Source organism: Galeopterus variegatus, unplaced genomic scaffold (genome assembly GCF_000696425.1).
Source record: "Galeopterus variegatus unplaced genomic scaffold, G_variegatus-3.0.2 Scaffold4762, whole genome shotgun sequence".
In the NCBI taxonomy this organism is placed as follows: domain Eukaryota; kingdom Metazoa; phylum Chordata; class Mammalia; order Dermoptera; family Cynocephalidae; genus Galeopterus; species Galeopterus variegatus.
The window spans coordinates 50,110-73,052 of record NW_007730873.1 but is presented as its reverse complement, the minus strand read 5'-3'; the positions used below and the strand labels follow the sequence as shown (position 1 = coordinate 73,052).

The window sequence follows — 22,943 nt, the reverse complement described above, 5'->3', positions numbered from 1 at the left end:
AAATGCAGGCAGCTCACTTCTGCACGCTTCCACCTCAATATTCTTATCATGCCTCTGTGTTGTTAGGTAGTTACCCCAGTCGTTAGTTTAGGCAATGACCTCTCACTGTTCCATCTTTCTAGTGCTTTCTAGTGCCGGGAGGGCTGGGCTCTGCACGTCGCCCTCCAGTGTTCTGTCTTGTCTCTGTGTGGAGCACTGGAAGGAGAGGGAGAGGGCTGGGTCTGGGCCTCCCCTGTCAGTCCTGGGGCCACCTTCTGCTGGTCCCTGTGCCCTACTGTCCAGTATTTGCACTAGAATTTTGGATGTTGTGCTTAAAGATATTTCTGTACTAACATATGTGCTTCATACTTGTTAGGTTGAACCATGTGAAATTCCTTATGTCCCACCTTTGTAGTCTTCAGAGCGACAGACTCACATGGTTCTGCCTAACACTTGCAACTTCCGGATAGCTTGGGGCTGGGGAGGCTGGAGGCCCGTGTTGCCACATGGCACGTGGGAGATTGGCAGCTGTGTCCTGAGGTCTGTGTTGAGCTGTTTCATTTCAAGTATTTAACTGTGCTGAATTCTCTTTCTCATTGGTTATAATCAGAGGTTCTCATGTGTTTGTTCGTTTGTGAGTTTATTGTCATTAGTGGTCTTGACTAAGTGGCCAGTTGAGGATTCATGTACACTGTCTTTCCTTTCTTTTAATAAATTGAATAAAGCTAGAATCATCAAAATAAAGAAACTAACATTTTTCCCCCCAGGGTCATCAGAGAGCTCGCAGCAAAGGCATTGCACAACCTGACCCAGCGGGCCCCTGAGTACAGCGCCACTCACGGTAGGTATGTGCTCTGGCCATCTTGCAGGTGCCACATGCCACCACACACACACATAGCAGAAAGATATGGATGGGGCTGTCCTGGTTTTAAAGGCCTGGGGTCTGAAGATAATGTTCTATTTCTTTCTTGCTGAGAAGTGTCTGAAGAACTAGCTGTGGGCTTGGCCAGGGGACAGAATACAAGGATGGGTGCAGTGCATGTGTCCACCAGCAGCTTCTGGGCTATGCCAGGCAGGCACTCACCCACAGAGCAGGGAGTTGCTGGGTCATATTCTGTGCATTAAGAAATGGTGCTGGTTCCTGTAAACACTGGACCAACGCTGTGGTGCTTCCCTGGTTTCCTGGCGGCTCATACCCATTACAAAAGAACACTCTTTTCAATTTGTTAAGGCCTATAAATGGGCCTACACTGAAGACGCAGAGTCTGCCTCAGTGTAACAGCACTTCAGAGTAGAACAGCCTAGGCTGTGTTTGTTGTATTTCATTATCATTAAGGAAAGAAACCTATTTGTTCTGTCTTGTCTTTTTTACTTGTAATAAATAAGCACCTGATTTAAAAGCAGGGAACAATACACAGATTTCTCAGAATTACATTTATTTCTATTGATACTCATTACCGTGATTAAACTGAGGTTGAATTGTGGCTCTCTCTTCATTTGTAACTACTGATTTTACTTATGTGCATGTTTATCGTACTGTGGGACTTCAGATGAAGGTTTGGGGCTTGATAGATCTGAAGGGACCTTCTGGCTTCAGGATCTGTTAATTAAACTTAGATGTCACAAACTTAGTGTGGCGTTTACTTACATTCAGTTGAGTGATCAGTCCTTGCTGACCGAATGCATGAGGCCTCAACTTTAACCTTCCTCCCAGTTCAAGAGTGTTGAGCCCCCGGATAAGGGATTTGACCTTTTGTAGATTTCCCCAGTTATTTAAAACCCAGCCACTTCCAGCTGCTGCGTTTTGAGCGCCTGTGTGCGGGTGCTTTCTTGGGTTGGAGTTTGTCTCTGATTTTTACAACCTTCGCAAGGCTGCTGGTGTCCTGATTGTATGTATGGGGAAGCTGAGGTGCAGAGGAGCTTTGGTTTCCTCAGGCAGATGTGGTGGAGCCAGTCGCTTCCTCTAGGGGTTCTGATGAGTCTTTGCTTTCTGTTCTCCAGAGCACAGAATGCTTAGACTCTTACCAGTTCCTGAGCTGAGGCGCCACTGCAGGTAGATGGAAGCTGCTCTGGTTGCCTGTGGTTCTCGGTCCTGTTCTGCCCCCTCCCCAAGTAGAGCGCCTGCCGGCTCCTAACAGGCCATGATGCACAGACAGGAAAGATCTGAGAAACAGTGTCTGTTTTCCTTTTTCCTGCTCTCTCCTCACATCGTTTGCCTGCCCCCTCACCCCCCACGTCTGGGGACCTGGCAACACCACGCACTATCATGCTGCCTTGAAGGGTCTCCATGTGTTGGAGATTTTGCCATCTGTGCTGCCCCGAGAGAGAGAGCATGCTCAGTGTGTGTTTGTGTTCGATAGACTATCCGTGTGTGGGGGCTTCCAACCTATCCTCCTGTCCCGTCATTTTGCAGTTTTCCCACGTCTGTTATCGATGACGCTGAGTCCGGATCTCCACACGCGACATGGGGCAGTTCTCGCCTGTGCAGAGGTCACTTATGCCTTGTACAAACTCGCAGCACAGGAGAACAGGTAGGAAGATGCTAGGCTTCACTCGTGAGCTGTTGGGAAAGCCTCTGCCCCTTGCATATGATTGCAGTGATCTCAGGGTGGGGGACATCTCACCGTCTTAGTTTTTGTTTATTTGCAGTGGTGTTGCAGTCTCTAGGGTCCCACAATTTACTTGTGAGGTTTGTGATGGTTGCTTTTCCTTTGGGTCGCATCTGCGCAGGGATCACCCATCCTCTGCACGGGGCCTTGGCCTGGCAGCTGCTGTCATCCTCACCACCCTGTTTCCGAGGAAGGAGTGAGATGACAAGGACAAAGGCATGTTTTCAGAGACAGTGCAGAGCAGCCTCATGTTCAAATGCTTTATTAATCATTGAAAAACCAGAGAGTGCACTTAAAAATTTCCCTTGAAAAGTTTTCAGTTGGCTACATTTGTACAAATAATAACAAAGCATGTAATTAGGGTATTTGAGAAGTTCTGTACAGGAGAGTTTTTATTTATTTTTTTACAGGAGAGTTTTTAAAGCAACTACTTGACTTTCTTACTTTTCTTTCCAATTGACTTCCTCAAAAGTAAGAACTGACAGGCTCACTGTAATATCTGTTTCCTGGTTCTTGGACTCTAGTTTGAGGAAAGCCACATTTTAAGTCATGTCACATCACTTTAGGTGATTCCCTGGGGGCAAAACCAGAGCATGATGCGGACATGGAGCCCACCTCTCACCCCTAAGCCTGAGATAAGTCAGGTCGAGCTTCTCCCCAGACCCAGGGCTCAGACTCGACCATGTTTCATTTTAAGGACATCTGCGTGGGAGTGAATGGGCACCTGTGGGCTGAGCTGAGACTTGGCTTTATGGCATTTCTCTCTTTGGTTGTGGGAAAAGGTGCTTGGGGCAAAGGGGTGGGAAAAGGTCTGGGGGTAACCAGGCATGAGCTTCTAGGGTCTCTTCCATGAGCTTCCTCCCAGTGAAGTCACACAGGGCACATGTAATTCCCCCAGCAGTGAGTTGTGACGACATGTGGGAAGTGTTGTCTACCCCAGTGCCCAGGGTTTTATTGGGGGCTGGTCACATAGGCATCTCTGCCTGGCACATGCCAGGATTCCAGACCCCCGGAGGAAAGCAGGTGCTCAGCGTAAACCACACGGTTTGTCCAAACGTCTAGGCCCAGTGAGTCACCCTTATCAGTTGGGGCTTGTGGGAACTCTCTGAAGTCCACGTTCCCTGACTCCAGCCGAGGGCCGGCCTTGCCAGTGGTGTTGCTGAGGACAGCAGTGAGGCCCACGGGTGAGCTCTCATCTCAGCCTCATCGGGGACTTGAGTCTTCCAGAGGGCTCACATCAGTGGGAACTCAGCTCTCAGCAGGGCTCCTTCCTGATCACAGGACCGTCTCTGTCCTTAGCAAACTGGCTGCACAGGTCAAACCTTTATGGGAGCTTCCTTACGTCCACCCCCTTTGAACTGACGCTGCTTTTACCTAAAGTCAGAAATGGGGATATGACCTGCAGGGGTCTGCTGTCCTTAGCAAACTGGCTGCACAGGTCAAACCTTTATGGGAGCTTCCTTACGTCCACCCCTTTTGAACTGACGCTGCTTTTACCTAAAGTCAGAAATGGGGATATGACCTGCAGGGGTCTATGAGACCGGCTGGGGACTGAACAAGATGCAGATCTTCCTGAGCCTGTGTTCTCCTCATGTGTACCTGGGGTCAGGGCTTGGTCCCCATGGCTTCAGCGGGTGTGTTTGAATTTCTGCAGACCTGTCACAGACTACCTGGACAACAAGGCAGTGCAGCACCTGAAGCAGATTCACCAGCAGGTTCGTGTGCAGCCCACCCAAGCGTGTGTCTTCCCATGAGGCGTCGTGGGACTGGGGACTGTCTGCCTGGCTGCTCGGCGTCTCTCCACTTCCTCAGTCTGGTCTGAAGTCCCAGGCCACTGTGCCTCATCAGTCCTGGAGTGCATTGGACTGACCTGGTGTGATTGCTCTGGGAGTGGGTCCTCTGTGCTGGTGTCACTCTTGTGGCCAGCCACCTAGGGGTTTGTCTGGGATGGGAAGTGAGTGCAGGCTCTCTTCTCACGTGGTCACAATGTCCCCAGTCTCAGATGCCCAGCAAAGAGCCAGTGCTGTTGGCGCAGGCTTCCCTCCGTGGCGCCTGGTGCCCTCTTCACCTGGCGCACCCAGCTGACTGGGGTGTCTGGTCCTCGTTGCAGTGGCCTCTTCCCTGTGTGGGGAGCGGCACAAAGAAGAGTGCGGAGGCCTCTGATTTCCAGCCTGCATCTGCAGCTGGGCTCTTGAGGCCCTGAAATTAAACCCAAGATGTTTTTTGCATTTCCCTTGGGAGGTGTGTGTGTGTGCTTTTCTGGGTTCTTGAGATTCTCGAAAGCACTTGTGACTCAGAGAGGTAAAGTGTGAACTGTGGACCTGAGTATCACAGGATATCAGGATCACTCATAAGGAGCTGGGTGGTTTCACTGTCTGTTCCAGTGGAGTGTCATGTCTTTTGAGATTCTCTTCTTCATATGATGATGTGCCACTTTGGTCTCAGACCCACGTCTGCCCCTGCCTCAGCTTGGTTTGTGGTTTGGCAAGAGGCAGTGGAGTCTGGCGCTCTCTGACTTGGCAGGTGCGGGTGGAAGTGCAGGGACCACGAAGGAGGCCACCCGCCAGCGGGAGCCTTGGGAGAGCCGAGTGAGGTCTCTGAGCCAGGCTCCCTTTCTGTAAAGTACAGGTAATGATAGAACCTACTTCCCTGAGTGTTTGTGAGAGTTCAAGAATGATTTCAAGAGTTCAGTGGAATTTTTGGCCAACTGCGAACATCAGTAAATTTTAGTTGTAATGGTAATTGATAATAGTATTGTGAAGTGCTTTTAAGCTCTTTCAAAGAAGAGGAAACATCAGAATCCTGTTTGGCACAGTTAGTTTCCTGCTGCAGAAGCTGTCAGACCTGCTGCCGAGCGCAGCTCAGCCTCTGGCTGGTCCCCCTCGTCCTTCCTTTCTCTGTGCCTTGGTTTCCCTTCTGAGTGACCTCCTGGGTGGGGATTACGTGAGATGGTGTGTTGGCTTTCCTGGCTGGCCCAGCCCTCAGGGACGTTTGGCTCTGCTATCTTCCAACTATTCTCATTTTGATACTTGTTAATATTATATACTTATTATATTATTTAAATAAGAAGTCCAAGTTGCTTAAATTACTAATTTTCAATCCTTTATTTTCAGCTTTATGACCGTCAGTTATACAGGTAAGCTTTACAAAACCAAAGTTCTTTTTTTTTTTGTCTTAATGAAAAAATGTATTGTCAGGGAAAGGCTGGGCTAGGTTTTGAATAGCTGACTTATGGGGCTTTTATTCGATTCTTCCTTACTGTTGTGTGTTGTGTGTTCTGTGTTTATTTTGTCTGAATAGGTGCTACAGCCACTTAGCTCAGTATGCAGGGACCTCAAGGGCCTAACCTAGTTGGTATTTTTATGCTTTGTGGAGGTTCACTTGACATGCGATAGATACACTTACTCATGTTAAGCTGCGGTTTGACGGGTTGGTGACCACAGATGGTTGTGTAGCCCCCACTTCCTTCCACGCCATTGCAGCTGATCCGTCCCAGACCCTCGCCCTGTGCAGCCCCAGACCTGCCCTGTTACTAGTTTTCATTTGCTAAAATTTTGCATAGGTGGAATCACGCAGTAAGGAGCCTTTGTTTGGGTCTGGTTTCTTTCAGTGAGTGTGATGTTTTTGGGATTTGTGTATGTTGTTGCATGTATTAATATGTTCCTTGTTACTGCTGAGTGGCAGTCTGTGTTGTGTGTGTACGTCGGTGTGCTGGTCCACTCACAGGTCACAGACGTTTGAGTTCTTCCCGGCTTTTGGCTCTTTGGAGTGAACCTGTGATGAGCATTGGCAGGTATGTCTTGGTTTGGATGCAGAAGTGTGTTTTCGTTCTTGGGTGGACGCCAGGAGCGACACTGCTGGTCACGTGGTACACGTGTGTGTTTTGTACAATACTGACAGCTTCTCCAAAGGGGCTGCGCCACTTTCCCCCGGACCCTGGTGCTCTGTGTCCCAACCAGCACTCGGCGTGGCCAGCTTTGGACTCGCACTGCCCTTGCAGGTGCGTCTCTGTGTCACTGTAATTTGCATCTCCCTAGTGACAGTGATGCTGAGTGTCTTCTTGTGTGCTGATGGGGCTTTCCTGCATCTTCTTTGGTGCAGTGACTGTTCCGACCTTTTGCTCATTAGAAAATTTGTCGTCTGTCTTCATCTTTTTGAGCTCTTCACTGTTCTGGATGTGAGCTCTTTATCAGACACGGATTTGCCATGTTTTCTCCCACTCTGGGGCTGTTCTGCTCATTTTTCTTTCTTTTTTTTTTTTTGTCTTTTTTCCGTGTCCGGCAACGGATCACAACCCTCAGTGTTGCCCCCGTACTGGACCGGGGACCGGCAACGGGATCGCAAGCCTCGGCGTTGCTCCCGCGCCTCGCTCAGCCAGTGAGCGGGAGCCGGTCTGTACGTGGGATCCGAACCCTCGGACGGGAGCGCTGCCGCGCTTCCCAAGCGGCGCAATATCCAGTGCGCCACCGGGCCGGCCCCGTTCTGCTCATTTTTCTAGTGGGATTTTAGTGTGACTTTTGTCGGATGGTGAGCTCCATCCTGTTGTCCATACTGAAGGGATGAAGCCTCCCTCCCTGCCTTCAGCTTTCCTGGGTCCTCCCAGACCGGAGTCGTCCCGTCTGCACATGCAGCTCAGCATCAGTCTTGGGCTCCAGGGGACCCAGGGCCCTCTCCGGCTGCTCCTCTGCCACCCAGTCTCTAACTGTGGTGGCCTCTCCCTCCTTCATCCCCACCTCCCCAACTCAGCCCCCCACTCAGTGCCTGGAAACTTCCTCCAGGCAGTTCCCTGTGGTGTTGGGAGGCTCCTCCTTCTTGGGCCTCAGCCCCAATGTCTGCACTGGCGATTCCTGTGTTTTGTCCAGGTTTCCAGCTGTCTAAGGTGGGAGGGCAGGTACACATCCCGTCTCCCCATCTAGGCCACAAGCCACAGTCTGTGAATAACTTCTGTCTTCTCACCTGTCTGTCCCCCAGTGTCCTGGTGTCAGTGTCGTGTGTTAGGTAGGCAGGAGGGCAGGGCAGGCAGTGCGCCCTCTCTCTGCTGTGTTTATGACAGAACCTTCGTGGATTGCTTCTCTAGCTAAATAATAACTGTCTGGTGTCCCAAATTACTTCAGTCTTTATAAAGTACGAGGTGAGCCCTGTTTGGAAGTAGTTCCTTGTGATAGTATGATGTGGGTAATAGCAGCAAGGTTTAAATCGAAAATCAGAATCAGCCCAGTTAGAACAAGACAGCTCCAGAAAGTGATGTGGTCACATATTTTCGTTTCTTTTCATAAAATGTAGTGCACACTTTTCATGACAAATTCAACTAATTGACATCTGTTACTTGGTGAGGATATTTCCTGTTTTATATAGTAGAAGATTTTAACTCTGAACGTTTTCATCCATTTTATAGGGGTCTAGGAGGAGAGCTCATGAGACAAGCAGGTAGGTCTGAGGAGGAGGCGTAGCCCTTCATTCCAGCCATCGGGGAGACCTCGTTCCTTGACCGCTGTCAAGTTTCTGGGTGGGGATCTTTTGTGGTGGCGGCCGGTCGGTGGTTTTCTTCTGCTGGAGTCGCTGCCGGGCATGCCTGGTGTGCTCAGTGTGCTCATGTTCACTCGAGGCAGCCGCGCTCCCCAGCCCCAGTGCGTGTTCAGTTCCTGTGGGTTCTAATGCGTTTTCGTAGCCACACGGCTGGCGGGCTGGTGGTGTAGTTGGGGTTTTTGGGTGTCACTGTCTCTTCCTCTTAACTAGAGCAATGAATAATTTTTCAGATGATATTTAAATATTTGCAGGGAGCTCAGATGATACCTACATAACAAATATCTAGATTTCCTGCAGGCTGTTCAGCTGATACTGCTGGGAAATCCAGGCTCCTGTTTGCTTTTCTGGTGGACATTAACCAGGTGCATCAGTTGGTCTTGGCCACTCAGGTGCATGGACAGCCCCTTGCCTGGGTGGGGGTAAGCAGGTTTGGGTGTGAAGGATGTACCCATAGCTTGCAAGGGCTTGTCTAGTGGAGGGGACTGGTCAGTAACCCTCAGTTCTAGCCTCAGGCAGGCTCTGGCCTCCCCAGAGAGAGGCTGGGCTCCATGTGTCCTCCCCTCTCAGCCTGTAGCATTGGTGCCGCCTGGGGGAACTTGGGTCACAGCCTGCTGTGGTCGCAAGGGGGCTGGGGCTGGAGATTCACTGAGAAGGCGGGGCCCCTCCACATCAGGAGGCTGCATTCTGAAGGTTGGGACCACTGTTTGAGTCCTGGGCATCCTCAGGTCCTGGCATCTTCATCCTCGCATCATCTGTGCAGTGGTCAGTGGTGGAAATGTTGGGGCTCAGGTATCCCCACGTGGACTTGGGCACAATCTGCCTTGGAGGGCTGGAGCTGGGGTAGAGAGGGCTGTGGGAGTAGGCATTGCCAGGTGTGCAGGGGCTCCTGGAGTGGGGACATGGCCTCCTGGGACACAGTGGCAGTATCAGACCACATAGGCAAGTGCTGCCTCAGCCGGGGAGCTAGGAGAAGTCTCAGCTTCCTCAGCAGTCTGGACAGCAGTGTCGCTGAGGGCAGGTTGGCCTGTTCCATGTCTCCTTTGCTGCCAGGAGCGGGCTAGTGTTTGCTGTTTCAGAGTAGACAGGAGAGTGGTGCGTGCTCAGAGGTGCAGGAGGCCTGACGGAGGCCAGTGTGTGCATCTGTCATGGGACACCCGCAGCGGTTGGGGGACAGGCGACCCAACAGCAGGAGGGGATTCAGATGGCCGAGGAAACCAGAGTCAGACCCCACAGTGACAACGTGGGGGCCAGTCAGGAGAGGGGAAACTGGCTGACGCGTCTACACCTGTGAAGCTGCTGGCGATGGAGACATCTCGGGGAGCAGTCCTGGGGGGGAAGTAGAGGTGACCCAGCGCTGCCCGCGTGGAGCTCAGGAATGCACAGGCTGAGCCACATTCGGGTGAGGAGGGAAGAGCTCAGGCAGGAGGAAGCAGAGGAAAAGCTGAGCGGAGGCTCCTTACAAGTCCACGCTGGCGGCTCCTTACAAGTCCACGCTGGCAGCATGCCCCCGGTTCTCAAGCTGAGGATGGCCTGTTGGGCCCCTGTGTGACCCCCTAGGGGTTTAGTGTTGTCAGCAGTGAGCTATTCTGTCTTGATGATTCTCTTTTGAGTGTAAGGAGAGAAGCTTAGAACACATTTTAGTTCCACAAAGTGTTAAAATAAAAGCCTGAGTTTGGTTTCCCAGACGTTGCTAATGAAAACGGCCAAGCCTGGGGATCCGGAGGGCTGGGTTCTGACTAATGTGGCTCCAGGGGTCCCTGCTGGTGGGGATGGCCCACGTTGCATCAGTGACCTTGCCACGTTCAGCCCCTCACTGCGGGACAGTGAGGTGTGGTTGACTGCTGGGGAGGAGGTTTAGGAAAACCACTGGCCAGGCCTTGTGTGCAGACTCCTGCCGAGATCTCTTTGGTGTGTGGAGGAGGGCGGGCCAGGGGTCCAGGTGCCACAGCTGGAGTGCAGTGCAGTGTCTTCCATTTACACCCCTCACCCCTGACCTGATGGGGGCTTGCCCTGAGGCTCCTGATGGTCTGCAGGGACCTCTCTGCTGAGAGGTGCCAGCGCACGCTTTTGTGGTGTCACCTCAGTGCTCTCACAGGTTTGATGGTGTCGCTGGGAAGTAGATTCTAGAAGCATGGACCTGTTTCCACCCGCTGACGAGTGGATCAGAGGAATCGCCAGTTCTGCAGTTGATCCCTTTTGGCCAAGATCAGCATCCAGTTTTCTGGATGTGGACTTGGTCAGTGTCCCTTGGATGCCTTCAGACCACAAGATACAGACAGAGGCACCACCTTTCCCGGGAGGCATAGGGTGCCCCCAGTTGCCACCTCTCAGTGGGATGGAGGTTCTGCCCCAGGCATGTCACCAGCTCGTTATCTGTAAACCATTTCTGGATGCAGGGACTAGGCTTGTTTGGGGTGGGGTGCCGGGTGTTCTGAGGGTCCACGCTCTGCCCCTTCCTACGCACAGCTGAGTAGCACCCTGGCTGCTGGCAAGCTGGGCTCTGCAGGGCAGCAGTTGGAGGCAGCCCTGTGACCTTCACATGACCTTTGCACATTCCCGTCTACCACAGGGTCTGTCTGCTTTTTGAGTTCCTCTGGGTGTTTGAGCAGTGAGTTTGCACAGGAAACTTGCCTACCACAGAAGAAGGGAATGAAAAGATCGTCCGTACCCCAGCAGCTAGCAGTCGCCACTACTGGTGCGTTAGGGATTCTTTCAGGTTAATTCTCCTTTACTTACATATTTGCATCTCATGAAGTTGGGATCCTGTCGTGTTTACTGCTTTATAATTCGCTCTTTTCACTTAATAAGTTACTGGTGGCTTTCCGTGTTTCTTCAGCTTTCCCGTGGCTCCAGAGTGGTCACTGCTCAGGTGCTGTGGCCCGGCGCATGGGCCGTGGCTGACGGCGTGTTGTTACCTCTGCCTGTTACAAACAGAATTGTCAGGAGTTCACAAAAAGCACGATTTTCTCTAGGCAGGAGGTGACTGGCAACAAGAATACGTCTACTTTCAAGCCTTTATGTAGTTGCCCTCCACAAAGTCTGTGCCCTCGACATGTTCACCCCTGTGTGTGACACGCCCAGCCCTGGAATGTCGTGTTGGCTATGGAGGGATGAAGAGGAGTCATGTTTGCATTTTTGTTGGTTGCTTCTCAGTGATGTTACTTGCAAAGGCTTGAGATGAAGGGGCCATGTCCCCTGATTCCTCATCGACCTGCTACGCCTGCTGCTGGTCCCTGCCACAGCACAGAGGCTGCCAGGGTGATCGTGAAATACAAAAACTGATGTGAAAATAAAGACACCGTTACTGCTGTTTTGGTGTTCGGCATTTTCATACCACCCCAGATTCTGCGGTGTTTGCCTGGAGGATGGCTGTGGTGCAGCCTGTGGGGGGCGGGGGCGGCACACAGCTCTGACTTTTCCACCCTGCTTTCTGCTCTGGAGGCTGCCTGGAAGGGGCACATTGTGGGGGGCGGGTTGTGGTGAGGGGCCTCACTGGTAGATGGATTGTCGAGGACGTGTTTCCCTGGGTGCACTGCTGGAGCACGTATCATTGGGGGGCCTGGTTGGGGGTCTTACTCTATGCTCTCTCAGGCCCACTGGCTTCCAGCTGCACCCAGGAAGGGGAGGAAGTGAGGTCAGGGTATTTACCCTCTCTGGGGATCCCTCTAGTGCCCATACCCCTCAACTGAGGTCACAACTGCCAGCAGCAGCCCCTCCCCATGCCTCTCCTTCTGGGTCCTTCTAACCACTTGCTCCCTTTGGGGCCTTTTCTGGCTCCTGGAGGATGTGTGACCTGCAGCCTCTGAAGCTGGCGGCTTCCCTGGTGACCCTGACTGACCCTGGTGTAAACTCAGGAGTTTCCTTCTCTTTGTTTACTTTCCTGACTTCGTAAGAAATTATTTCCCTTTCTGACTTTAAGTATAAGTAGTTGAGAAGGTGAAATACTAGGGGTCTTCAAAAAGTTTGTGCAATGGGCCGGCCTGTGGCTCACTCGGGAGAGTGCGGTGCTGATAACACCAAGCCAAGGGTTGATCCCCTTACCAGTCATCTTTAAAAAAAAAAAAGTTTGTGCAAGGATTTTTGTTATCTTTTGATTCTGTTTTTGCATGAATTTTTTGAAGTACCCTTGTAGTTCTGCGAAGTGTCCATGGTCTCAACTCCACAACCCCAGTCCCCGCCCCCAGTTTTTACTTCTGTGGAGTCAACCCCTTTGATTCTTTTAGCTTTCGTTCTTATTCGCTTCCATATTTCTAAGTTGCATGCTATATTACTGTTTCTTGATATCCTTAGTTTTAGATGTGTTAATTTAAATGAGACAAAACTGAGAGCTCTTGTCAGAATGAGAAGTCTAGTAGATTCATGGGCTTCACGTGGGTGACTTGGGAAATGCCCGATGACCATCTTCTGATGGAAGCCAGAGCTCTTGTGCCCTTACCCCCGTAATGGTGCAGGTGTGTGAGGTGCATGCTGCATCCAGGGCCACAAATGCCCAAGAAAGGCATCCAGTCAGACCGCAGGTTCTTTGGATGATTTTTGCACATTATGTGGCAAAAATTGCTTGAGACTTCTCAGATCCCTTTGTTCACATGTCAGAGAAGTATCGTAACACGTTGACTTCAGTTGTGATTCTCCATAGAAGTCCGTATGCTTCTCAGGAGAGTATGATGAACGTCATTGTGAACGTCCTCAATTTAGCCCTTGCTGTAGTTGCTGGGAAGAGGGGACATCCCCTTTGTCTCTTTCTTAGTGTCATTTCTCCATGAGGGCTTGTATTTCTGAGGCCAGGCTCTTGGATTTGAGATTTAGAATCATAAGAAAAGCAGCAGTAGTGAGGGAGGAGCTTTATCAGTTAGGATGGGTTGAATTATGTTCTTTTAACCATCGCGACATTTCATTGTCTTCAGACAACCACAGACTTTTTACCTGCTCATGTTCGGCTGGAGTGTAGGGTGGAAGAGAATCACTCCTGGCCTCTAACGCTTCCACAGGAACGCCACACTTTATTTCTGCTCTCAAGAGTCTGGAAAAGTTCTCTCTTCCCATGTGCCAAAAATGGGGAGGGAAACCAGAAGTGCTGGCGAGCTGGCTGATGTCTGCCATAGGAGGGTAAGCAGGGTAAGGTCAGCCTCCCTCTGTGGGAGGTGAGGACTTGGGCTCTGGCTGGCGGCCTCTCCCAGCACACACCTTGCCCCCATCCCTTTGTTATCATGCTTTTAATTTTATGCACATTTTAAATCACACAACGCATCATTTTTGTTTTAACTAGTCACAGTTCATTTAAATTTGCCCACGTATTTAGCTTGTTTTCCCTTTTTATTCCTTTCTGCATTTTCGGCCTTCCAAGGGCATCATTTTCCTCTTGCCTGAAGAAACTCTCCAGGGTTTTCTGTGGTGTGTGTCTGCCGGCAGTAATCTCTCTGATTTGTCTGTCTGAAAATGGCTTTTTCACTTTCACTTCTAAAGTTTTTGCTGGATGTTTTTGCTGGGTATAGAAATTTAGTTTGACATTTATTCTTCAGTTATTCTTAAGCACTTTAAAGATAGTCTGTTGTCTTCTGGATTTATTTCCTTTTTTGTTGGGAAGTTAGCTGCCAGTTTATTACTCTGTTGGAGATAATATGTTAATTTTCTGTGGCTCCTTTTGAAAAGAAGTTTTATCATGATACACCTTGCACAAGTTTTCTTTGTGTTTATCTTACTTGGGGTTCTTGGGTTCATACTAGTTCCACAACCTGTAGTTTTTGTAGATGTTTTTGGTGACTTTGGAAAAATTCACAGCCATTCTCTCTTCAAATATTACTTTTATTCTCTCCTCTTCTTTTGGGACTCCCGTTACCCGTAAGTTAGACCACTTCATGTAATTCTTTATTTCTCTTACACTCTCTTGACTCTCTTCTGTCCTTTTCTGTCTCTGGTTTAGTTTGGGTATTTTCTTTGACCTATATTTCACTGTCTGTTGCTAATACTCTCTTCAGCTATGTCTTATTTGCTGTTAAACCCATCCGTTAAATTCTTAACTCTAGTATTTTTATCTTTCAGAGCTTTTATTTATGTTTTATGGTTTTCATATCCTTGTCATACTTTTCAGTTGTTTCTTTTACCTCCTTGAATGTATTAAGCAGGGTTTAAAATCTGTGTTTAATAATATCATGATCCAGAGCTTCTGTGGTTTCGTTACTAAAGGACTGGATATAGCATATGAAAAATTATGGAAATACTTAGAGGCCTGCTAATGTTCTCCCCTCCCAGAGAGACTTTACATTTGTTTCTGACAGTCTGGGATACCCTCCATCCTTCAGGATTTGAGAGGACTCAGTGCTGGGCTTTAGCCAGTTGACCTGTGTTTTGTACTTTTTTCTAGGGTGTGGGCCTCTGGGTTCAGAACCCACTGTGAGAGGTTCACTAGTTCTCTGTTGACAGCGCTGGGCTCTCACATGTTGTCTCACTGGTTCTTAGACTCTCAGGTGCTCCAGTTGTGTTCCTGGATTTCTGAAAAGCCTCTTCTGCAATCAGCACCTGTCACCACCTGTCACCACCTGGGATCCTGTCTTCTCCCAGGTCCTCTTTAGCTCCCCAGTGACTTCAAGCACATATTTGTATCTTTTAAAAAATGTTGTCTTAGCTGGATGGTTGGTCTGAATTATTATCTAGTCTGTTACTTTGTTCAAAAAAACTTTATTTTGGGCTGGCCCGTGGCTCACTCGGTAGAGTGCGGTGATGATAACACCAAGGCCATGGGTTCGGATCCTATATAGGGATGGCCGGTTTGCTCACTGGCTGAGTGTGGTGCTGACAGCACCAAGCCAAGGGTTGAGATCCCCTTACCGGTCATCTTTTAAAAAAAAAAACAAAAAAAAAACTTTATTTTATTTTATTTCATTTCAATTTATTCATTCATTCATTCATTTTTTACTGGTAAGGGGATCACAACCCCTTGGCTCGGTGTGGGCTGCACCACGCTCAGCCAGTGAGTGCACCGGCCATCCCTATATAGGATCCGAACCCGCGGCCTTGGCGCTCCCCGCGCCGCACTCTCCCGAGTGAGCCACAGGGCCGGCCCTCAAAAACTTTATTTTAAATAATTATACAGTTGGCCTTCTGTAGTTTCTACTTTCATGAATTCAACCAATGGCAGCTCAAAAATATTTGGGGGAAAAACAATAAAAAGTAGCAAAAAATAATACAAATACAAAACAATACATTATAACAACTGTTTACATGGCATTTACATTGTATTAGGTATTATAAGACATCTAGAGGTGATTTAAAGTACACAGGAGGGGCCGGCCCTGTGGCTCACTTGGGTGAGTGTGGTGCTATTAGCACCAAGGCCATGGGTTTGGATCCGATTTAGGGATGGCCGGTGCACTCAGCCAAGGCTGAGCGTGGTCCTGACGACAACAAGCCAAGGGTTGCGATCCCCTTACTGCTCAAAAAACAAACAAACAAACAAACAAAACCCCCAATAAAGTACACAGGAGGATGTACTAGGTTATATGCAAATACCACACCATTTTATATCAGAGACTTGAGCATCTATGGATTTTGGCATCCATGGGAGGTCCTGGAACCAACCCCACATGTATACTGAGGGACGACTATAGACTCATAGGAAGTTATAAAATTAGTGATAGAACCCTGTCATCTTTCACACAGCTTCCCCAGTGGCAGCATCGTATGTAATAGTACAACACCAATGCTATGCTGCTGACCAGACGGCAGGCCTTACTCAGTTTTTCCAGTGTTTGCATGTGTATGACTGTGCATGTGCGCTGTGTGCAGACTTGTGTAGCCAGCACACAGTCAAGACATAGGCTTGCTCCGTACCTGCAGAGGACCCTCCTGCTGCCCCATGTCCAAATCTGCTTTCCTGTTGCCAGCAACCACTGCTCTGCTTGTTTTCTACAGCTCTGTCATTTTGAGAATGTTAAAGAAACGGATTCCTGTGGAATGTGATCTTATGGGGTGGGTGTTTTCTGTAAGCATAGTGCCCCTCGAGATCCATCCAGGTGGTTCATGTGTTAGTAGTTCGTTTGTTGCTATCCCATTGTCTGGTTTCACCAAAGTTTGTTTAAGAATTCACCCATCAAAGGACATTGGGGCTATTTCCAGCTTTTGCTATTACGATAAAGCTGCGGAGAGTGTTTGTGTGCAGGCACACCTTCTGTGGGAACACACCTTCTCCTTTCTCTGGGACAGATGCCTGAGAGTCCACTGCTGAGTGTAGGTGGTGTTGTGTAGAAGGCTGCCACATTATTTCCAGAGTGACCATGCCAGTGACATTCCAACAGGCAACGTGTGAATGCAACTTTCTCCACATCCTCACCAGCATTTGGTATTAACACTATTTTTAACTTTAGCTATTCTAGTAGGCATATAGAGGTATCTCATTGTGGGTTTAATTTGCATTTCCCTGATCACTAGAGATGTTGAACATATTTTCAAGTGCTGTTTTTTTTTTTTCTCTCTTTTTTAACTTGATAAAATGCATTTAAAGTTTTTTTTGCAGGGCAAGTCTCCAAGAAAATCATTTTTTTAACATAGTGAGGACTTGCATTTTCTAGTCCTTAATGCATGCCATGGAGCAACTCTGTTTCGGAGCAGAACGGTACTTTCTTAGGAGCAGGCAGATAGATTGGTGGAACAGAGCAGAGAGTCCAGAAACAGATTCTGATGCAATAATGTATGTGGGATTTGATGTGTGACAGAGATGTTGGTGAAAAGGATAGCTTATTTGAATGAATGATGCCTCAAAATGCTACTTGAAAGAGAATAAAATTATATCCCTATCTCAGCATATCCAGAACTACATGTGATTAACTAAAAACTGAAGTATAAAAAAATACAATCATATAAATCTTCGAAGAGATTTTAGGAGACATTGTAGGATAATGTTGGTCTCTTAAAAAAACTTAATTTGGAAATTTTTTAATCTGCAGAAAAGTAAAGAGAAATAGTATAATGAGGCCCACACACCCATTCCCCAGCTTCACTGGGAAGATAAAACTCTTGTTTTATCTGCACCCTTCAAACATATTCTTTCCAGTCCCCAATCCCGGAATTTTAAAGCAGATCCTGAATTTCAGGTCATAACAAGCCCTCACTGGATATTTTTAACTGGTGAGAACTGTTTCTCTGTTTTTTTGGTTTCGTTTTGTTTGGGGCTCTTGGTTTATACCACCTCACAGAATTAACAATAGTTCCACATGTTTGTCTACATAGGGAAGACTATACCATGCATAAAGTTGGACAAAATAGAGATTTAGGAAAAATACCTGTACTGCAGTTGAGAGATTAAAAAAAAAAGTTATTGTATATAGGGTTCAAAGGCTTCTTAAAACTTCTAGTAAAGAAAGGTAAGCAAACCAGCAGGGAACTGGGTAGACCAAACCCGAATGGCCTGTCAGTTGAAGAGTGAGAGAAGTGCTAATTAATGTAGCAAGGAGAGGACAGTTCCCATTTTTCAGGGTGGCTGCAATTAAAGCTGAGTGGTCCCTGCTGCTCACAGACGTGGGGTAGGGATTCTCTCTCGTGGAATACGAATTATAGTCGTTTTAGATGGCCAGCTGGCAGTGTCTGTTATGATTAGAAGTGTGTGTGTGTCTGTCTTGCTGTGCCACTCCTGATGGCCTACACCCCAGAAATACAACCATGCTTGGTCCCCTTGTTTACAGTGACAGGAAACCAGAAGGAAAGTTTAGTCCATCAAGAGAAATATTGAATAAATTGCTTTGTATCCATATTATAGAACATTACACATCTGTTTAAAAGAGCACATGAGATTTCTGCTAGTTGGTTTTATTGTTAGATAAAAACAGGGTGGAGTGACCGTGGGAATCCCTTATTCTGTCCAGACACCCTGTCCCTGCACCCTGGCCTCATGGCTGGAGGACCTCATTTCTGGTCATGGGCAGTATGAGCTGTGAGCAGTGATGGTGTCACTCTCAGTCTGGAGCGTTTGAGGTGACGACTGCCTGCCACCTGGTCCCCGAGTGACAGAGATGTGCTACTGGTATGTGATGGAACTGCAGCAGCGCCAGAGGGCAGCGTTGGTTGAGCAGGCGCTGAGACGTCCGGTTTCCCTGCAGCCCAGCCCAGCCCAGCTGGTGAGCCCCCGAGTGACAGAGATGTGCTACTGGTATGTGATGGAACTGCAGCAGCGCCAGAGGGCAGCGATGGTTGAGCAGGCGCTGAGACGTCCGGTTTCCCTGCAGCCCAGCCCAGCCCAGCTGGTGAGCCGTGCGAGGTCTCTTGCTGCGGCTCTCCGAGCAGAAGGACTGTAAGCTCGTGAGCGGCCACTCTTGGTTGCCAGGATCCGGGCTGGAGGGGGACGAGAGGTTAGGTTACAAAAAAGGGGTGGGAATAGAGAACCCAAGAGAAAGGGGGCGTCCATGTAGAAGAGCATTACATTTTCTCATTTACATAGTTATCTACCCGCCGTGGGGTACACATTGAAGGATGACCAAAATGTCAATGGTAATTTTTTCTATCTTACACTTTTCTGTAGTGTTTAAGCAAATACAAATGGTTGATATAATCAAGCAGAAGACCACTAAAACCTTTTATTTTAGTGTAGCAAAAATGAAGGGTGTGGGGGCCAGGTGTGTGCAGTCATTTTGGGGAGAGGGGCAAGGTCTGCGGGAAGCACACAAGTTTGCTGTAGGTACCGAGCGCCCGCCTAAGGTGATCACGGTTTAAAAGTAAGCCCAGGTCGGCTGTGTTCCATGTGCTCCGTATCCTGGTGAGAGGGAGAGGAAGCCTCTGCTGTTGTAAGCACTGGGTTCTGAGGGTTTTCTGTGACTGCAGCATAACTCAGCCCAGCTGGCTGCTATATGATCCCATTTTTATAAGAAACAGCGACACACCCAACCTCTCTGTGCGCTTTATCTGTTGTTATGTGATTCTGTGAGCAGAGAAAAGCAGGGCGGAGTGGCGTCTGCTGGACTGCGTGCTCAGGGAGAAAGTCCCTGTGTGTGTCTGAGGCCGGTGGACAGTGTGGTGGGGCAAGGGCAGGTCCCTGGATCGTATTTGCAAGAAATGATTCCCGCCATGGGCGTGGCTGGCCTCTCACTCTCCTCACGCCGAGGTGCAGCCCCGTGTGCTTGGGGAGTCTCCCGTCAGACTCCCCACGCAGACAGGCCAGGTCCTTCCTCTGTGAGGCTGCCAGATGGAAGCTCGGGGGGTGTTTGTACTTGGTCCAGCATTTTTAGTTGTTCTCCCTGGGGCTGATTGGTGCACGTAATCTCGCCCTCTATATTCCTACCCCCAGACGTGATAATCATTTACTTATTTAACAAATTGACACTACAGTATTCACAGGAGATCAGAAGTTTACTGGAGTGTTAAGCCCCACAGCTAGTCCAGGGACCACCCCCTGAAGGTGATAAGGTATCACCTGTTTGCTGACAGCTGAGAGCCTGCAGCTGGTGCTCTTGGTTTAACCTTGTGCCCTTGCTGGGCCCCCAGGTGCTCGCCTGTCCTATACCTGTGGACTGCTGAGTGCTCACCTGTGACAAGAGCACTTCCTCTGTCTCTGGAGACCCCTTTCCTCCCCTGTGTGCTGGCGCTCTGTGGTCCTTGTCTCAAGTGGGGTCCAATGCTCTGCCACAGCTACTGGTCCCATGAGGTGCTCAGGGCCTCGCTGGCCTGACTCCCCTGAATCATGTAGTCGTGCGAGACTCACGTCCCTGGGATCTGTGTTGGTGTCAGGGAGATGTGTAGCCTCCTCGTGGAGCTCTCTGGATGGGCTGGGTTCTCTGAAGTGCACGGTCCCATCCTGCAGCTTCTCTGCACCTGGCTGGGTACGGGGCATGTTCTTCTGGTCGCTTAGCTGCGGCAGTATCGTGGGCTTGCTCGTGGGCTGACCAATGTTCTTGGGATGGTTCTGGCCCGGGCTGGTGGGCGGGGACGGAGCTGAGTGCCACGGAGCACAGCAGGGTCAAGGGGCTGTGATGGCACTTTTGGAGAAATGATGATGCTTTGTCCTGTTTCCTAGTGTGCACTTTAGTAGAAAATTTGTCGCGTTCCAGAATGCCTTTCAAAGGTGATGCCGTAATCAGTAAGTGCTTTTCTTCTTAACAACTCACATAAAGCCTTTTCTTCCAGAGCTATTTCAAATTAAAAAGTAAAAATGAGCCTGTTGGGGTGGATGATAAAGGATTACAGCTTAGAGGTTCATGAGGTTCACGATACTAGAGTAGCTGGTCTTGAAATTGCTGCACAAATCTGTTGTGAATATAGAGCACCCCCACCCGGCCGCCCCCAGAAGGCAGCCTCCCTGTCCCTTCCTCAGTGCGCCTTGTCATGGCTCTGCCTGTTGCTGCTGTGCCTGGTGCCGGCATTCTTGGTCAGTCCTGTCTCCCAGACAGACGAGAGCGCGTGTGACCCAAGCCGTCATGGGCCAGAATGCCAGCAGCTGGTACCAAGGGCCAGCTGGGCAGCAGGTGGCCGCCAGCCCTTCTATAGGCTCGGAGCCCCCCTTGTGCCTATGGGTCCTGGCCAGAGAGAGCACAGTGGGAAGGGCTCCCCAGGGCTGTCTGTGTCACAGGGCCATCTCATGCTCTGCAGCTTGAGTAGACTTAACATTTGTTGCCTGGTGTTGGACTTAATTGAGTTGAACATTTGGGTTTATATTGGTGGGGCCAAGGGGAGATTATTCGAAGGAGAGAGAGAGAGAAGCTTGCAGATGTAATAAAAGAACCAAAATTTCCCAAAATATGGTATTTAAGTCATTGTTCACAGAATGCTAGTATTTCCTACAGTAGGAGTTTTAACATGTCAACAGCCGGGGCCAAGGGGAGATTATTCGAAGGAGAGAGAGAGAGAAGCTTGCAGATGTAATAAAAGAAACAAAATTTCCCAAAATATGGTATTTAAGTCATTGTTCACAGAATGCTAGTATTTCCTACAGTAGGAGTTTTAACATGTCAACAGCCAAAAGGAAACCTTCTCCTTTAAATCGAGAGGGACTTTAGGATTTTGTACCACCTGGAGAATGCTCACTTTGGGTTTTCTCCAGATTCATCTCGAAGGTTACCACCAACTTTGATTTAAGAGTTAGTAGGAGATATGTTCGTTGTTGTTTTTAATTTCAACTAAGTATTCTTAATGGGTGAATTAATCTCTCTGCTCCCTTGGCAGGTGGTTGGCAGTGGCTGATAGATGACACTTTGAGACACCTCCATCTTGTTTCGAGTAATTCCCGAGAGCAGGTCAAGGTGTGGTGAGATTCGCCTGGTGCTACCTCACGTGGGAAGTGGGGGGTGACTGCTGGCAGTGTGTGTTTCAAAGGACTTATGCGCTATGAGTGCCTTTTATATGCTAACATGGTAATTGATGAATTCCGTAATTATATTTGGAATTGTGGATGACATTGTGTGATTTATAATTAGGAGACCTAATGAAGCAACTGGTGACCAGAATGTTCAACTTTTTATTACTGATTCTGTCTTTATTCGTTATCTTCACCTCTGAAACGCCTTTTCTATATGTGAGTAGTAACTGTTTGCTTAGTTGGATTCTGTGCCCTGCTGAGGGGTTGGATTTTAGGTTTGGAAACTCTGTTCATGATGCTCATATTCAGATGAGAACACAGCACTCCAGAACTTCTGCCCGAGCACACTGATGTTATTTATTCTGTGAGAGTGTGAGTGTTTGTGTGTCCCTGTGGCTGTCTGTCACTCCTCTCTGGTCCTGGGGACCCAGGTGAACTCTGGGCTGGCAGGACTGTAGCACTCGCCCCATTGCACTGATGACAAGCCTTTGTCATTGACATGGAGTAGGCTTTGATGTTGGGGATGAAGACCGGGAGTATGTTCAGGCGTCCTTCATAACTCAGCAACCTCTGTGTCGTAATGTTTCTGCTGATTGAATGCCTCTTCTTAAGTGACGCTACCATGCTGTAGAATCCAAGTACAGTTTTACCAGTTGAATTTGAGTGCCTTGTGATCAGTGCCTCCACATTTTCTTTTTAAGAAATGTCTGTAATTGGTTCACACCAGTCTGCTTCTCCGACTGGTACAAGTGACAGCTCGTTGTGATGAGGCACTCTGTGGATGTGGTTTCTAGCTGTACTCACGGCCCCTGCTGCCCTGCTCCTCTCTCCAAGGCTGCTCCGTTGGCCGTGGCTGTGGCTCTGGGGGCAGTAGGAAGAGCACACGAGTCGTTTGCTGCTCGCTAGCTGCATGGTCACGACAGGCTTCATCAGGAGTCGGCTCCTCCTCTCTAAGTGGTGGAGGCAACGCACTGAGCCCCTGAAGGCGGCAGGACTCGGCGATTGTCCTGGCAGCTCCTGCTCTGTGCAGTCCAGCCTCATCCTGTTCCACTGTGGCTCCTGGTGGCCTTTGGGACTGTTCCGAGGGACTCACAACTGTGTGGGCTCAGCCTCCTGTTCCCAGCACCTCAGATCCCTTCTCTCTTCTGAACAAGCTGCACACGCTCGGCCTGGAGGCCTTGCCCACACGACTTCTGGGTGTAAACACACACTCTTCCTTCACTACTTCTGCTGGGAAAGAAATACTCCACTTTATTATTAATTGTTCCATATTAGCAGATGTGGAATTTCCATTGTATGGAAGAAATAATCGTGTCCTCTATTCAGTTCATTAGTTGCAGAGAATCACTAAAGTAATAAGTGCACCTGACAGATGCCAATGAGCAGGCACGTTGGAAAGGAATGACCTAATGCTTTTGCTGTTTTTGTTTTTAAACGTAATTAGCTGTGCCTAGACTTAAGAATGGCACATTGAGGCCGGCCCGGTGGCTCACTGCTACAGTGCGCCGCTTGGGAGCGCGGTGGCGCTCCCGCCGAGGGTTCGGATCCCACATGCA

At 49.1% G+C, this 22,943-nt stretch overlaps 1 protein-coding gene across 3 annotated transcripts in view; it reads left to right on the top strand.

Moving 5' to 3' along the window:
- LOC103603718 (tubulin-specific chaperone D) overlaps positions 1–22,943 on the top strand; it is a 152,714-nt gene that overhangs the window by 99,231 nt on the left and 30,540 nt on the right. For 2 of the 3 annotated variants that reach the window (XM_008588290.1, XM_008588291.1), the window contains exons 11-17: positions 747–820; positions 2,393–2,510; positions 4,243–4,303; positions 5,702–5,724; positions 7,984–8,015; positions 20,110–20,172; positions 21,255–21,331. In XM_008588290.1, the coding sequence (XP_008586512.1) occupies positions 747–820; positions 2,393–2,510; positions 4,243–4,303; positions 5,702–5,724; positions 7,984–8,015; positions 20,110–20,172; positions 21,255–21,331 (448 nt within the window). Of the gene's footprint in view, positions 1–746; positions 825–2,392; positions 2,511–4,242; positions 4,304–5,701; positions 5,725–7,983; positions 8,016–20,109; positions 20,173–21,254; positions 21,332–22,943 lie in introns of those variants that run through there. The other variant, XM_008588292.1, reaches the window with a different exon arrangement.